The sequence below is a fragment of the Anoplolepis gracilipes genome, chromosome 16 (assembly GCF_047496725.1).
Source record: "Anoplolepis gracilipes chromosome 16, ASM4749672v1, whole genome shotgun sequence".
Classification (NCBI taxonomy): domain Eukaryota; kingdom Metazoa; phylum Arthropoda; class Insecta; order Hymenoptera; family Formicidae; genus Anoplolepis; species Anoplolepis gracilipes.
The window spans coordinates 1700001-1716236 of NC_132985.1; the positions used below are offsets into that span (position 1 = coordinate 1700001).

The 16236-nt window shown below is 36.2% G+C and overlaps 2 protein-coding genes across 7 annotated transcripts in view; one reads left to right on the forward strand and one right to left on the reverse strand.

The window, feature by feature from the left end:
* Window positions 1-16236, forward strand: part of Cad74a (cadherin 74A) — a 164769-nt gene that overhangs the window by 79973 nt on the left and 68560 nt on the right. The gene's annotated exons all lie outside the window — the stretch shown is intronic.
* Window positions 286-14363, reverse strand: Phr6-4 ((6-4)-photolyase). Of its 5 annotated transcripts, none has more exons than XM_072908825.1 (11): window positions 13400-14363; window positions 6882-7115; window positions 5697-5948; window positions 5164-5348; window positions 3560-3819; window positions 3050-3217; window positions 2645-2785; window positions 2146-2297; window positions 1380-1579; window positions 1181-1207; window positions 286-1088 (listed from the first exon to the last, which is right to left on the reverse strand). In XM_072908825.1, the coding sequence occupies exons 2-11, from the start codon at window positions 7097-7099 to the stop codon at window positions 940-942; spliced, it is 1752 nt and encodes a 583-aa protein (XP_072764926.1). In that variant the 5' UTR covers window positions 7100-7115; window positions 13400-14363; the 3' UTR covers window positions 286-939. The 5 variants fall into 5 exon arrangements, with proteins under 5 accessions (XP_072764926.1, XP_072764924.1, XP_072764927.1 ...); XM_072908823.1 differs by having other exon boundaries at window positions 13374-14360; XM_072908826.1 differs by having other exon boundaries at window positions 3590-3819; window positions 13374-14228.

Genomic DNA, 16236 nt, shown 5'->3' on the forward strand with positions numbered 1-16236 from the left:
AATATGATAGAAGACCATTAAATGTTCGTCTTGTCAAATTGATCGAAGTTTATTTCAGCACTCGTGACTAACGTGGCAATCTACTTTTCTATTTTTCGTCGTTTACTCAAGAAAGAAAAGAGAGAGAGAGAGAGAGAGAGAGAGAGAGAGAGAGAGAGAGAGAGAGAGAAAGAGAGAGAGATAGAGTTATTCAGTTATCGAGTTGCATCGGGAATACGCGGCACTTAGGGAAACGGCGCCTTCGAGATCCACGGAGAGGAAGGTAAGTGACATTTCGATGAGACATTTACATGGAAAGTATCTTTTATACAACGTGTGTGCACTCGCTATTTACAACCATCATTCGTAGCAATAAAAAGTCGAAATGGCACGGTTGTTGATCAATAATACATTGCGCGAGAAAGATATCGTTGTACAGTTGTACAGTTACATATAACAAAATATAAGGTGTTCACAATAAACCACCGATATGCGAACGATCGTCATGTAACGTGTTCGCTAAATCTATTTGCTTAAAATATTTCTTTCTTTCTACGGGTATTAAAAAAATATGTAGTGTCTTTTTTTTCACATATCTGCGCTTCATGAGATATCTTTGCCTTATGATTAACCGTTAAAAATTAAAATTAAAAAGTATAATTATAAAAATCGACATATTTCATTCACATATCAAATTAGATATGATATATAATTTTTATCGAAATTATTAAATTATAGATGATATTGGGATAAGAACAAATTAAAATAAAAAAGTCATTAGAGTCAAATCTAATTAGCGCCTTGCTTTCTTCGAAATTAATTAAAGGTTAATCAAACAAATACAAATATGATTGAAAGGTTCTAGTTCCGACGCTTTTAGTAAAATCTACAAGAGAGACTGCGTCAATGTTATCACACGATACGTTAACGGATTCACTATATCATTATTATCGGCGATCGCTATTGCTGTTGTTGCGATTGCTGTTGCTGTTGTGTGGAATTACTAATAGTCTCCATTTTCTGCTCGTTCTCCTCATTCGGTGAATCTTGCTTCCTCTTCTCCTCGTCGGTATCCTTCGTCGGCGGCGTCAACAATGCATTCAGCAAACCTTGCATTATCAGTATCATTAACGTAATTTATACGCAAAATATGTTACAGCCCGATTCATTATGACTTAATTATTAAAATCAGTTTACTCACCAATGTTCTCTCCTTTTAACGAAGCTCCTAACAAAAAGAAATTTCGATTAAAACACTGTCATCACGGATCGAGATTTTCGCTGGAAAAGAATTTGCATACAAAAATTTAATTAGCTAAAAATAGAGATATCTTTCGCTTATCACTCTAGCAGAAAAAGAGCCGCAATTTCATGCGTATAAAAAATCGTCCATTACTCACTGTCGCGATATTTATTTAACTGCTGATACACTTGCTTCATCCGTTCGATGTTGATGCGTGAGCTTTTACTGTGATTCACCATCGGCAGCGAGTACTCTTTACCGATGACACATTTGGCGGCATGTTGTATGCTGAGCGGTGCATTCCATGGTTCGTGGATATATCGGGTCGGAAAATTCTTCAGCACCGGCAGATAGCGTCTGATCGTGCAACAATACAAGGTGGCATCAATTTTATCGAGGGAGATGGTAACCCCTCTCTCCACGTGCGTGTAAAATTATTTACAGAAAAATTAATGGCAGAAGAAAATGCGAATAATTTACTTTCTTTGCACTTTTCGTGCTCTCGTAAAATATCGAATAATAACGTTATTTCGTAAAAGCATTAATAATCTGATAATCGGATGTTGTCGACGCCGACGATTTGCCACGATTAAACTTTAATGGAACTAAGCTATTTAACGTTCCATCTATTTTGCGGCTAAATTCTGTATCTCATACGGATTCACGCTCGATGCGTTAGAAATTAAGATCAATCAAGATTAAAATTTCCATTAGTCGTGTGAACGTTAATTACTGCTCCGATATCATCGTACATACACGCGATTGTTACTGTAAATTCAACGATGAACATAAGAGATACATAAACATGCTCGTCGTTTCTTTTTTTTCTTTTTTTTTTTTTGAAATTGCTCGACATTCGCGTTTCTTATTTTAAGAAGAATGTTTAAAAATATTTTATAATTTTAATCGCGGGATTTATTCACCTGATATAATCGCCGTTCGGATCTGCCTTCCTGCCAAATCGCACGGGACAGTAGCAGTGGAAAAACTGTTGGAAGAACGAGCTACACGACAACCACATCCACATGCCGGCATTGACAGACCAATCGGCGTCCAAGAGCAACTCATCAAACACCTTAAATTAGATCAAATTGAATATAAAATAATTGAAAGTTACCGCAACTATCAGACACATAAACATTTTACTATTATGTAATATTAATAATCTATCATAATTAAATAGCTTTTTCATTAAATTCATCAAGTATAGTATTCGGCAAATAAACCATGACTTATTTGTATCGCATTTAAGCGGCTAATTTATTTATTTATCTTTTTATTAAATTCGGGAATATATATTATGAGAAATTCACAATGACGTTACAAAGAAGCTCAGATTAATAATAAGAGCAAAATGATAAAATGGATAAAACGAACGTCGCAAGAGGCGATCGAAATGCCAGACACAACGTGACATTTTACCTTCATTCCTTCCTCCCATGAGATCCAAAGGTCGCCTCTGGTCAAGAAGCAAGCAACCGCATGTCTGGCCAGATGATGTATCCAGCCCTCCTCACGCAGTTGAGTCATGATCGCGTCAATCCATGGAAATCCTGTCTGACCCTGGCGTGAAAAAAACATTTTTTACTTTGGCCATAAAGCCTCTGAAATCGTGCGTGGCAATTTTTCTCTTCTCGAATAAGAAAGTCTATAAAATACATTAATACAAGATGACTTTTTTTTTGGAAGATTTTTTTTTTTTTTAGTTGATTGCGTTGAGGGGAAAATATTCGTTATTTGTATTGCCTGAGAAAAATCGCAACGGGATGGAGTCTCGCGCAGATGATGCAGTTTTTATTTGTGATCGCGTTCAGTATATTCACTCACATTCGCCCACTTTGCGAGCGCCTCGACGTTCTTATCCCACGGTATCTGCACGCAAATCGGGTTACCCTGCATACGGTCGAAATTGGGGTTCTTTGTCGCGGCACAGTAAAAGAATTCGCGCCAGAGTAACTGTCCGTGCAATGACAGCGGCGGCACCGCTTTCTTTATCTGAAATGGTATCATTGACATTGATTCGGAATCGGAAAAATTTTGTTTCCCAATATAAAAACTGGAATACGCAATATCGTTCGATAAAAGCAACTATGCCCGTTTTAAAAATGAGAAACGGGAGTCGCAGGAATCGATAAAAATTAACTTGTAATATTAGCTAATTTTAAGAAACTTTCGTAGAAATAAAATCTCGCATTGTAATTAATTTCCTTTTTAATTATATTACCAAAGAGAGAGAAAAGAAGAGAAGAAAAGACTCTCCCGAGGAACAATCATATATTTCGCGATGCGCTCGATGTCGCATATCAATGCATCGCAAGCGTGTTATCAGCGACTTACAGCGGTCAGATTATGGTCATCTTGTAATACCTTCTTGTACAGATCGGTGAGTTGGTAGTAAAAGAGCCGCGTGCTAAGACACCCGAATCGCAGATAGGGCGAGAGTCCGGTTTGACTCGGCAGCAAAGATTGGGGTGTCATTTTAGGCCTGCCAAAACTCGCCACCCATGCCTTCCTCTCGAGATGACGCTCGAGCCGCGCCAGGGCCTCGTTCTCGCCGCCAACCCACACGGGAGGTAGCAAGCCCTCCGTATCAAAACCTGTAATCACCAAGGAACAATCAGGGAATACAAAGGGTTGTATAAAAATGAGTTGGTTGATACGATTTACGCATCGTTTACCAGATCAAAATGTACCTATAGCAAAATTAACATTTATTATTTAATTAAATCACAACCATTAATTTTTAATTTCAGAGTGAAAAAGAGACGGATTTTTTGTCCATTTTTAATTAAAGTTTTAAAGTTTTGTTAGTTTCTTTTTAACATAAGTGATAATCGAATCTAGAAATTATTTAAAGTAAAAATAAAATTCTGTTATTTATGTTGGTGTCCAAAAGCTTATTAAACAAGAAATATTATATTTTATCGTCAATCGTTTAGAAATCAAGGCGAATAGTGTCACGATATTTTTATTAAGCGAAAGTCGCCTCAAAATGACCCAAGAAAAAGTCTGTTACGTGAGATTAAGATTGTGGATATATCTGACATTCTGTATACAGAGTAACGTTAAGGCAAAGATCTTATTTTTTTTCTCCGTTTCTTCAACATTGTGAAGAATCGCAGGAAAACAACTGGAAGCCTTTTGAGGCTTTATGCGTTGACATTTGATAACAATGAGGGAGAAAAAAGGGAGAAAATGGCAGAACAAATGAGCGACATTTAAAAGTGAGGATAACACAGGGACAATACTGGCTATACGTCAACGATAATAAGCTGTTGCATAATGTCGGAAAAAACTTGTTGGAAGATGTTGGTGACATTTGATAATAAAAACAATCAGCTGAAATAATTAATAATCGATAAAATTTCTTTTCGCGTTATTCGCGGAATTAGCCGTGAAAAATAATGCGAAATATAACAGGGCGGATTGTAACAGGGCGCTATCGATGCGGAATGAATTCACGTTACACGAGATAACACCTGATTGTTCCCTTACACACGGCGCGCATTAATATTGCAGCGGCTAATCTGCCGCGAGTGAATTTTCCATGACAAGTGCGATAAACTCGTGTTAATCCATATACAGCTGCCTAGCCCGGAATATCCTATTCGAAATGCATATTGCACATTATTGCCTAATTACAGCTGAAACAATGGTCAAGTATTTTGATTCGACATCCTCCGCGCTTCTCATTTTAATTAGAGCCAATGATATTCGAGATACTCGAGTTATAACTGATTAATTTGAAACTGACGCCTTTTCAAGTCATTTTACTTTATTCTTAAGAATAATTGTGACATTTCAAATCTCTCTTTGTAACCCGCAATTAACGATGAATTATCATTTTAATGAGTTATGTTACATTAGCGAAACAAATTAATTCTGGAATTAAGACTCTAGCATTAATTAATGTTTCTTTGGACATGTAGATCTTTTCTCACCGAGTTCCTCGAGGGTGGGCACGCCGTAATGGTCGTCGTGATCGTCCTTGAGAGGAGTATAGGCACTACCGATGCAAGCTGCGGTCACCGTTGGTACTGGCGGTTCCGGTGAATCCATGTCGGCGACGACGTTTTGAAATTGATGGTAGGTCAACGGTGGTTTCCCATTGTTTCTCTCTATAATTCTGAAATGAGTGGCGGAGAGGGGAGGCTCAGCCGCGAAATAATACTTGAGGACAACGATAAAATATGTATAATCTTAGATATACATATGTGCTGAAAAAATTTTTTAGTAATATGAAAGAAAATGAATTGCAGGATATAATTCTTAAATTAGATTTTAATTTCAATTTTTTGGCTGATTGCTCTAATATCGCGTTTTTCTATTATTAATTTCTATTATTAAACTATTATTAATTATTAATATATTATTTTATAAATAATATTAATAAAATAATTTAATAATTATTCATCTTGTTAATCCTCATCCTCATGTAATTAGTCCCGATATGGACAGATATTTTCGGACTCACTCGTCTAGCTTGTAGAGAGTGTGCGAGACCTTCTGGACCACCGAGATACCAAGTTCTTTACAGAGTGCCGAGATGTTGTGATCTCGCACGCGACCGAACGGTTCCGGATCCTCTTCGAAAGTCAGATTTGTCGTGCCCCACTCCTTGAAGAGCTTAGGGAGCGCATCAGCCGGTTGGCCACGGATCACAAACAGACGGGAATTCAGCTTCCTTAGGGAACAGTCTAGATCCTCCAGGCATTGCAACAGAAACCTGCATCGGATAAATGTCGCATAACAGATTGACATGCTCAAATGCAGATAATGCAACTGATATGATGAGCGTAATTTTACAAAAATAGAGATAGTGTTACAATTTTCGACGAATTATTTTTTTATTTCAACGGATTATTTTTTTTATTAACTTCATAAAGAAAGAATATCGAAAAACTGTCGCTGAAGAACAAGAACAAGATCAATATTTTATAAAATTGTCCGCGCGACAATTAAAATTTGGCGTCTACATATGTCGAGATGTCATAAAAACGTAACATAAATGTGTCTCGCTGTTGTTGATTTATTTTTGGCCAATGCCGTCGCTAATGTCCTCTTTGTCGACTCAGTGATTCAGTAGGATTATCGACAGCATCTAATCGTACGATCGCTTAGGAAACGGTTACATAACGCTTAATCAACATGACAAATGATGGACGATGAGAGTTGTGCTTGAACGTTCGTTGCAGTAATGCAACAAGATTGTACGATGCAACCAAGATCTACTGCGCCGTTTGTGTTCGACACAACCTCGACTGTTGTCATTATCGACCAATTAAAGAGTCGTTACTTTCGATGGTCATAATGTTATATCCGTTTAAATTGAAAGAAGAATAGAAAGGATAGAAAGGAATTCTTATCATTGATATAATCATTTGCGCGACGTCAATTATTTAATATTTTTCCCCCATTTAATTTAATAAAGAATTAAATAAAGAAATAAATTAAAATAAATATCTAAATTTTTCTTCATGTCATCGATATTTATTCGCAATTTTTATTCGAAATCAAGAATAAAACAAATCGACATAGAAAAATTTGTATCCATTATGTGAGCTTCAAAATAATATAATACTCGGTTGATGTCGCGTTATTTTCTATCTTCGCAGAAGTAATTGTATCGATTTCGCAAAATATATTGGCGGTCGCTTACCTCCATTTATTGATGCCGACGTTGGTGCTTCCGGCGAACCAGGGGTCCAGCACGAAGACACACCGGAAAGTGGACGCCCCCGCGAGACCCTCCCTCAACGAAGGGTTATCGTGCAACCGGAGTCCTTTACGAAACCAATGAACCGTATGCTTCCTGCCGTCACCTCGGACACCCGATGTCACCCCCTGGTTCATTTCGTTGTTAGTACTTCCCGTCATCTTTCCTCAGCGCACCCTTCGAGAAGAAGATTCTTAATTAGTTTACTCAACGCAATGGAAAAATTCCATTAGTGTTCCATTCACGGTGAATTATTGCGGTAAAATGACGGATGTTTGTACAGGGTGTTTTAGGAGTCGCATGCGAATTTTTTCAGATATTTACAATTTACACATTCTTGTCACGCATTTATTTTCTTTTTAACTTCAACACTCGATTACTTAAAATTCCCTTAAAAATGGTCCCTTCCGTAATTAATTGCAATTCTAAATAGAGTTTTATTAAATAAAAATTAGTTATATTTCCGAGATTTCATCTCCATTGCATGTAATATATATAAGAAAAATTTTCAAAGACGTATCTCTAGGGAACTTGAAATTTAAAAAGCGAATTCGCAAGATTCCCTCTCGATTGCGGCAGACCAGTGCGAAAAGCGCATATCTTGAATTCCCTCGCGTTATCAACATTTCGAAAAGAGTCTGACGCGACGATGCTCTCTCCAAGCCCAAAGAAAAGTACGGGCGAATCAATCCCCATGGGAGCCCTTACAACTGTACCTTCAGTCGTTCCTCGTCTGTAACGCGCGTTAAAGGGTCCGTCTTCCCTTTCGTTGCTAAGCCGGGAAAATAAGAGTCGGCTCGACCTTGCGGCCAACAGCTTCTTGCTCGATTCTCACTACGCGTTGTGCGGAAAATTCGATTTCCTCGTATGTCGTCGGATCTACTCCCGTGGAACATCCTCGAAGAAGCGACGTTTTGATCGCCCTACTCCGATTCGCCATCCGCAGGGACGAGAACGATTATTAGAACTTTGAAAAGATCATTTCCTTTCGATTTGTATCAAAGAAATTTCTATATTTTCTCGTCGATTTTCACGCCACTATAATCGACCTGTAGCTAAAACTATCGAAATACACGAATTTCCAATTATTATTCATTATATGCAAAATTTTGATATATTTTTCTTATATTTGTATAATAATGCTTTTGTTTCTCTTCTGTCACAATCAGATTAAGAGACGTTGTCTTTCCGAACAATCGACGATAACTAAATTTCTCGTCAGAACGAGCGAAGAAATACGAATCTATTTTCGTAATAACGCGATCGATTAGGAACTTTTCATCACTTATTGGAAGAAATTTTGATAACCCAATTTTCCAACAAATCCTTGTCACATTCTACTTTTGTATTCGTGGCACACAATTTTGCACTCTACGCGCTATCACGAAACTATCGCAACAATAGTGCGGTTTTGTCGCGGCGCAATGATTCATGCGATGTCGTGAACTTTATTGTTGGCGAAATTAGCATATCCATTGTACGCGAGCGTTACTTCGAGATCAAAATTTACTTAAGACACGTAAAATTTGATTTCTCAAAAATAAAAAATCTGGCTCCTTTATGTTAAACGTGCAAAAAGCAACGGGAGACGGAGAAATATATTTATAATACAATCGTCGATTTGAGAAATCAATTTCACGGAAATGAATTCCTTTCGATCTATTTGGCCTTCGTGAAGACATAAAATGTTACATTTTGCAATTGCATTTTCTCTTTTTCTCTAGATAAAGTCGATTTATTATTACACAGATAGGAGATTATTCTTTCGCAAGGCAAATGTAATCAGCCGTTACTTCCGGTTTCGAGAAAAATCTCTGGCTGCGCGATCGCCGTATCTCGCGAGATCGAACATATATAGGAAACAAAATCTCAGACGGGACCACCTCCCGCGACACACGGTGGTCGTGGTTGATTTCCCTGGCAACCAAAGAGATAGAGCGACACAGATGCATTAATTTTATCCAGCAGGCACGTTTATATTCGCTGTGTCAGTAGCGTAACTAAGTAGCGGGTCGACAAGAATAGAAATGTACTCTCTGTAAACGAAACCTAACTTTATCTGTCTAGTAATATATATCTCTCTCTTAATCTTCGAAAAAAAAATTTATATTCTCTTTAGTAAAGATTTCAACATATTTTTATTTCGTTGTTAATCGTTAATTATGATCAATGTCAGCAACTGTAGAAAAAGAAAGGGAGATAAAGAGGTAAAGATAAAACAATTTATTATTCCTAGGCAAACGCCGTCAGTGGAGCAAGATAATCGAGATCGATCCTTTGAAGTTATCCCGCTGACGGAGGACGGGGAAGGGCGGGGGAGAGGGGTGACCTGAATGTTGAGGTACGCTACTGTACTGCATCCCCGTTGCGAGCTCCGTGTGTGTCTCTCGTTTTCCAGCAACGGCAGCGAAACCGCTCGAGAGATTAGCCCTCAGACGTACGAGGGCTATCTTTTGGCGCGTTATTCATGAGCCAGGGGGATCAACGCGCATTTTGCAGTAATTTATTGCGGAATTCATTCCGTCTGTGATACACACACTTACACATACACGTAGACCCCAAAAGGACCCATATACACACACACGGGGTGCACAGATATCGACGTGCATCGATAGTGTTTTTGCGGTTTTGTCTTTAACAAATTGCAGAGGAGGAGAATGAATTTAATTTACGCAAATTTTTCATTTGTTTTTCTAATGCAAACTTGCCGGGAAATAGTAAATGTGACCCGACGCGTCTGTCTCGTTTCGTCTGTATCTACTGGTCGACCGAAATGCAAGTCCGCTCCACGATCGATCTGTTATGCAAATACCTTACTAGAAATTTTACTATGGCATTATTGTACGGACCGACACGTTACAAATAATTCGACTTTTACCCTGTTATATTATCACCGATTATGAAATACGTCGACGTCCCGACTCGTCCATCTTAACTCTCCTTAAAGTCCGATATTGTAGTATAGCTACACGTTTCACCACGGGGCAATATAATCGAAATTTATCGTTCCATGATGGAATTATCTTCTTGTTCTTCCGACAACTTCCCCTGAGAAACTTCTAGCAATAAAACCGATACGCCAACGCGATCGTCGTTCGTGTTTGCAGATGGTACGATCCCCCTGGTTCACGCAGGATCGCAGTAGTTTCCCGAGGAAATTTATTTTCGACGAGAAGCCATAGAGAAGGGAAACTTTAATCCCGACGCACATACGATTAGAATGCAGGAGACTAGTTTCACGATTGCATCGCAGGATTAGCTTCAATTCTCCAAGAGGCAAAGATTCTCGCCAAAAGAGCACCCTGCGTTTGAAATATTTGTGTACGTTGTAAGTAAAATAAACTCAGGTTAAAACATCGAATTTTAAGAGAGAAGAATCTTGGAATATATTCCGCTGCGAGGAAATGAATTTTATCGTTGCACTTGTGCCATTGCATCGCGTTAATTATTCACGTAATCCAGACCCGGCAAAAATAACAAAGAGGTCTTTTTTTTTTTTTTAATAATATTCTCAATGGCTAAAACGCATTTTCACGATAAGCATGCAACTTTCTAGAACTGAAAAAGTTGGTTACATATTCAACATGGCGAATTAACACTCGCGACATATAAAAAAGTGAATTCATATAAATAAGGAAAAAATACGCGACATTACGTGTGACGCAACCGCGCTCACATAATCGTCCTTTCCTCCTAAAGTGTAATGATGTAAGCGGAGCAAATACGATGAAACAACATCTACAGTTGCTTTCTTGCTGATCGCAGCAGAGGATTTCTCTATATAAATTCAAGACGATCGGCAAAATACGGACGCGAGATAGCCCCTGCAACAGCTGAGAGTATTTATTTTATTCTCTCGCAAAATTAATGTAGATTAATATTTTCAATTTTTCACACATTTCTAAAATTCTAGGGTTCTTTCAATGTGTCAGAAAAAGTTTGAGCAATCAAGATCCAAAGATATTTATAGAGTGTCAAAGGTATTTATTGAAGTGCTTTCATTGAATGAAAATCGATAATAATTTTTTCATTTTATAATTTATATTTATTTTATAATCGAAATTAAAATTTCACAGTCAATATTTTTTAATAATATTCTCAAAGTTGAAAAAAATATAGGTTTGCGAAAAGAATTTTTCATCTAATGGAAATTTGGAAGATTACTTGGAAACGAATAAATTACTGATTATTCGAGAGTTTATGTACATACGTAGAAACATGGCGTACGTACAGATATAATGATAAAAGCAAGGTTGAGAAGTAATATATTACTTGTAACGTCACTGTTACGGTTACTTTTTAATTATAATTATAATGGTAATGACATAAGAAATTTCATTTATAAATTAAAAAGTAATTTTATTATACTTTTCTGTAATGAGTAACATATTTAACAGTTATTTTTATCGTATTTTTGCTTTTTTACAATTATTAATTTTTATGTAAAGAAATATATTGATTAAGAGTATTATGTGAAATGTGACATTATATGAAAACTGTCAAGAGATTTTTATTTAAAATTAATTATTATTATCAGAATTATTACACACAATTTACATCAATCACGATCATTATAAATATTATATATTGTTATATTTTAATATAAAATGTTTAAAAATTTTCGGTAAATTTTCAGTATTAGCTTGATCTTATTAACATTAAATAAAGTACTAAAAATTTTAATGTCTCATTACTATTTAAGTAACAGTAATGGTAATAAGTTACTTTTGTAAAGTGACTTTCCAATCCTGGATAAAACTATGGAAATGTAGTGGAACATCAATATTGCATAAGATATTCTGTCATCGTCGATAAAGTCTAATTATAACAGCAATGATTAACGTCATGTATATGCGAAGCATTTATTCCTAAACTATAGCTCGAATGCGATGCATGACTTTTTATTAGTCACTTCCTGGATATTCTTGGCGGAAAAAAAGAAGTAATTTTATCCCCAAGTAAGGGCAAAGAATTTAATACGGTCAGGATTTTCTGTACTATTTATTACGTAAATTTTATCAACCACCTGTGGCGTCACTCGCACTCTGTCGCGCAATAAATAATTTTTTGCAAATGAACGCAAAATTTGACAATTTATTTAGCCCTCTATTTATTTAAACGCGTCTCTTGATGTTTATTTTTTTTTTACTTTTTTTTTATTGATCACGATTACTCATTCATTTTCCAAGTCTCTGCCGATTATATTCGCGTTTTATTTCAACGAACGAAATCAGATTTTCACGTGTGCGTTTTGCGAACACGAGAACGTATTCCGTGGGTATTCACGCTCGTAAATTCGCTTATCTATTCAGAGATATAGCACGTTGGCTCCGCACGTTCGCAAGAACATCGTTAACATCGTTCGCCGACATCGCTGGCAAGACGTTCGCCGAGTTATCGGGAACAATGCTGATAGAGGAAACTCGGCACGATCATCGTTTCTGGAGCTAAACTATCGTATCGTACTTTGATGGATCAGCGTGTTTAGCCGTAACAGCATGACAGTGACTAAATATTTTCCGCATTTCATTTCCCAAGACAAAATACCGCCGGCGTACACAACGAATTTCGGCAAATTCTTGTAAGCGTTAATTGATAAGGGTCGAGAGTGCCGAGGCCAAGTTGGAAACATCCATTCCGTCCGAAAGTATCCACTCGTCGGATATACGAGCCGGTAAGTTAACCCTTAGGGAGTCAGCCGAACACCTGTTTCTGATTTCAAATCAATTCGCGTTAAATGTAGGGAAAGAAGGGAAGAGGGAAGATCGATAAAACAAAGTTTCCGACATCGATAAAATTAATCATTTCGAAATTATAATAGTAATCGAGAATTTCTGGTAAATTCTTAATAATGTTTTTGCGTGATATTCAGCGATATTAATTTCACGAATGGCGATTAATAAATAATACATACCGTGTAATATTATTTATCAATCATTCTGTCAACGTTTTGCGAATTGACAGGTTCATTTTATTTGACTAAATATCTTTGAACTAAAATTGAAACATTTTTAAATATACAAACGTATTGTTATGTGAGATTAATCTAGTCAAAATTGTAAAGCAAAAATTTACAGAAAATTTTTTAGATTTTAGCCGTTAATTTTTCACAGGCAAAAAATATTTTGAATTTTAAACAATTAATTCTCCTGAAAATTAAATTTATGAAGAAATAAAATTTGCATCGTTTTTTATTTAGAAGCAGATTTAAATAGTGTACACGCATTGTATATATGGAATATGCATGCATGTATATGTACACTATTTAAATATGGTCTTGATTAATTATATGTGTAGATGTGCACGTGTATGTAGAGAGATCTTTAATTATATACATATATTACACGGGAAAGGAAGATCCTCGCACAAAGTTTTTGGTCCTTCAAATGCAGGTTTCAAACGCGCTGTATTACATCGCATTACTTTCTCTCTTACTTTGATTGAAGTTGGTGAAAGCGCACCAGATTAGAAAGACACCAGCTGACGCTGCAATTCGCTGCAATCCGTTGCAATAATCCGCGAAGCGACTCGTGACAGCGAGGAGTCGCTGCGGAAAAAGCTCTCTTTCTTCAGCCGGCAAAGTGCGGACAGCGAGTTCGATGTGAGGCGCGCATCGTCGCAATTTTTTTCCAGTGTAATTATCGCGCAACCAATTCTTGAATTAAAGATATGTTCGAGAAATCGATCGAGGAATTAAATTTACGATGATTCACTTACGACATCAGTCGTACCGTGCCAGTCCCAGATCACCGAGTTGAAAATTCACTGCATAGTTTTGGCAGATTTTACAAACAATTTTTAATTCGACGACGCTTCTCACTCGATGTCCAAAGTCTCTGTTGAATTGAATCAGATTAAATCAACGATGACAATTTATTCAGGCACTCGCTAATCGTTACGTCTATATAAATCACGTCGCTGTAATCAGTTTTGACGTATAGCCAAATGCAGTCTCTTTGTGTCACTTAGTTAAGGCACTAATTCTTTTAATTACAGGAATGAAAAAAACACAATTGAATGTAACATTTTGCGTGCGTAAGAGTTTCACTGGCAACGCTCGCAAATGACACGCGAATTACACGACGCAGATCGCGATTTCCCGAAGCGTCGCAATAATAAAAAGACTCGTAGACGATCGTTCTAGTGACGTGCGCGATTTCATCGATTTTGTATTTATATTTTTTTTTTTTTTTTTTTTTTTTTTTATTTAATGCAACTGCGAAAACGGACGCGATGAAAAACTGCACCGTACCATGCTAACTGTCGATCGCATATGCGAACGCACTAGTCGAAGGAGGCAGATGGACGAGGGGGCAGCGTGCAGAGGCATGCAGAGGCGACCGAGCCACGCCGAGTGCAACGTGACTATCGGATCCGCGCGGGTCACGTGGTATCGCAGTCACGTTGCAGCCGCCGTGGCTGTCGAGAGTGCAACCTCTCGCTCGTCGAACGCTTTCCCCCCCATCAGTCTGTTCGAGGTCGTCGTCCGTTTTCTATTTCTCACTTCGTGTTCTCCAGAATTCTCGTAGACCGCTCGTGATATATATATTTTGGGGGTTTCTCTAAAATATGTCATCTCTGTCCCCTCCTCTCTATTCTCGTATCTACGGGAAAATATTTTTGAAACTGCAGATTCTGATGAGTTTTCAAAAAATTTAAAGTAATCGATCGATTATCGAAATATTTTCTTTTTCTTTTTTGAAAAGAGATTAATAAATTCAGATTTAGGAATATACAATAGATATAAACGACTTTGTTTTTTAAATCCTTGAACATTGATAAATTATTAATGTATTGATTATATTACTTGTATGATAGGATAATTGATAAAATAGTATAAAATAGAGTGGTCAAGTTTTTTCAACATTATGGATTTCTTTGTCATGCACCGCTCGACAAATTTATATATTTATATATTTTGCGTAACTATTTGATATTGATTTAAAGCACTGGACATAGAACGAAGTTATTATGGAATTAAAACTTTTCTTGCGTAACGAATTTATATATTTGCCTGATTAAAAGAGGCTTCATGTATTAAATGAGGCATGAATTTAACTATTGATAGTGTGACACATTGATCCAGAAATTTATTGTGCGATTTGCATGAAAAGATGCCGCTTTCTTCTCTCTTGGTTACACAAAGGTAACACAATAACAATAAATAAATAAATAAATAAAATATATATATATATATATATATATGCTGCTCTAATTATAATTTAATTACAGTAATAGAAATAAATAAAATTAGTTTGAGCTACAATTATAAAGAATTTTTTTCACGAAGAAGTTGTCTGAAAATATTCAGAGACATTGCGTATTATCGTTACGTATCTTGAGTTAATTAAAGCGTTACTGTCGTCTTTTACATTTTATGCGTTAAAAATATGAAGAGTTTATTTAATCAAAAGTGTATAAAAGTGAAAAATTGTTCCATGATTCCAAATATGTACACATCATTTTTTAATTATTTCAAAATTAAAAAATTGTACGACTCTATTGATGAAAATAAAGATAAAGAGGCACATTATAGGAATAAAAAATGCATGTATATACATGGGAATGTACATTAATTTTAAGAAAAACTATATTTAGAATATATGTATATCTAAATATATAATTATATATGTCTTTAATAATATATAATTATATATGTATATCTTTTTTTCGAAAAAAAACAATATATCTACAAAAAATTGATTCGACAAACCTTTGACAAATCTTTTATCTTTGCATAATAAATTTTTCAGAATATTCTTCGCAATTAGTAGTAGATTGATTATATACTATACATAAAATAAAATTCATTGACAATATAAAATTCGCGGATTACTGTTTTTTTTTTGTATTTGTCGCTGTTACGTGCATGTTGTATTTTTGGAAATAATTACGAAATCTCATCTCAAAGATTACATTGCATGGACAGAATGATGATAAGCTTCGCGATGTAATCGTTCATTTGCTAATCACTAAAGTTGTCTAAATGGAACATAATCAAATTACTAGAACAATAATAGACACACGCAATTATTTCCAAACGGGGTTTAATTATCTGCATATCGAAGGTATCAAACGCAATGAAGTTCACGTAGAAATAGGGTGGGACGGAAAGTATACGCGCAAATATTAGTTTGCTATTTCGCGGCGATGACGCAACGAGAGTTAGTGCAAGCTGTCGCAATTGTTGCTCTCGCCAGTGATTACGGGCAAGTTACATACCTTTCTGTTTTTTTTTTTCGGGCGATCCTGTTTCATAAAAGTTTATTTTTTTTTCTTCATCAGTGGAAACGATAAT

What these genes read in the sequence shown, in the direction of transcription:
- Phr6-4 (XM_072908825.1), bottom strand. Translation starts at nt 7,099, where the DNA reads ATGACGGGAAGTACTAACAACGAAATGAACCAGGGGGTGACATCGGGT. An exon ending in CGCTCGCAAAGTGGGCGAAT is followed by an intron (nt 2,786 to 3,049) that starts GTGAGTGAATAT and finishes TTTTCACGCCAG; the next exon opens with GGTCAGACAGGATTTCCATG. An exon ending in GTTAAAAGGAGAGAACATTG is followed by an intron (nt 1,089 to 1,180) that starts GTGAGTAAACTG and finishes TGATAATGCAAG; the next exon opens with GTTTGCTGAATGCATTGTTG.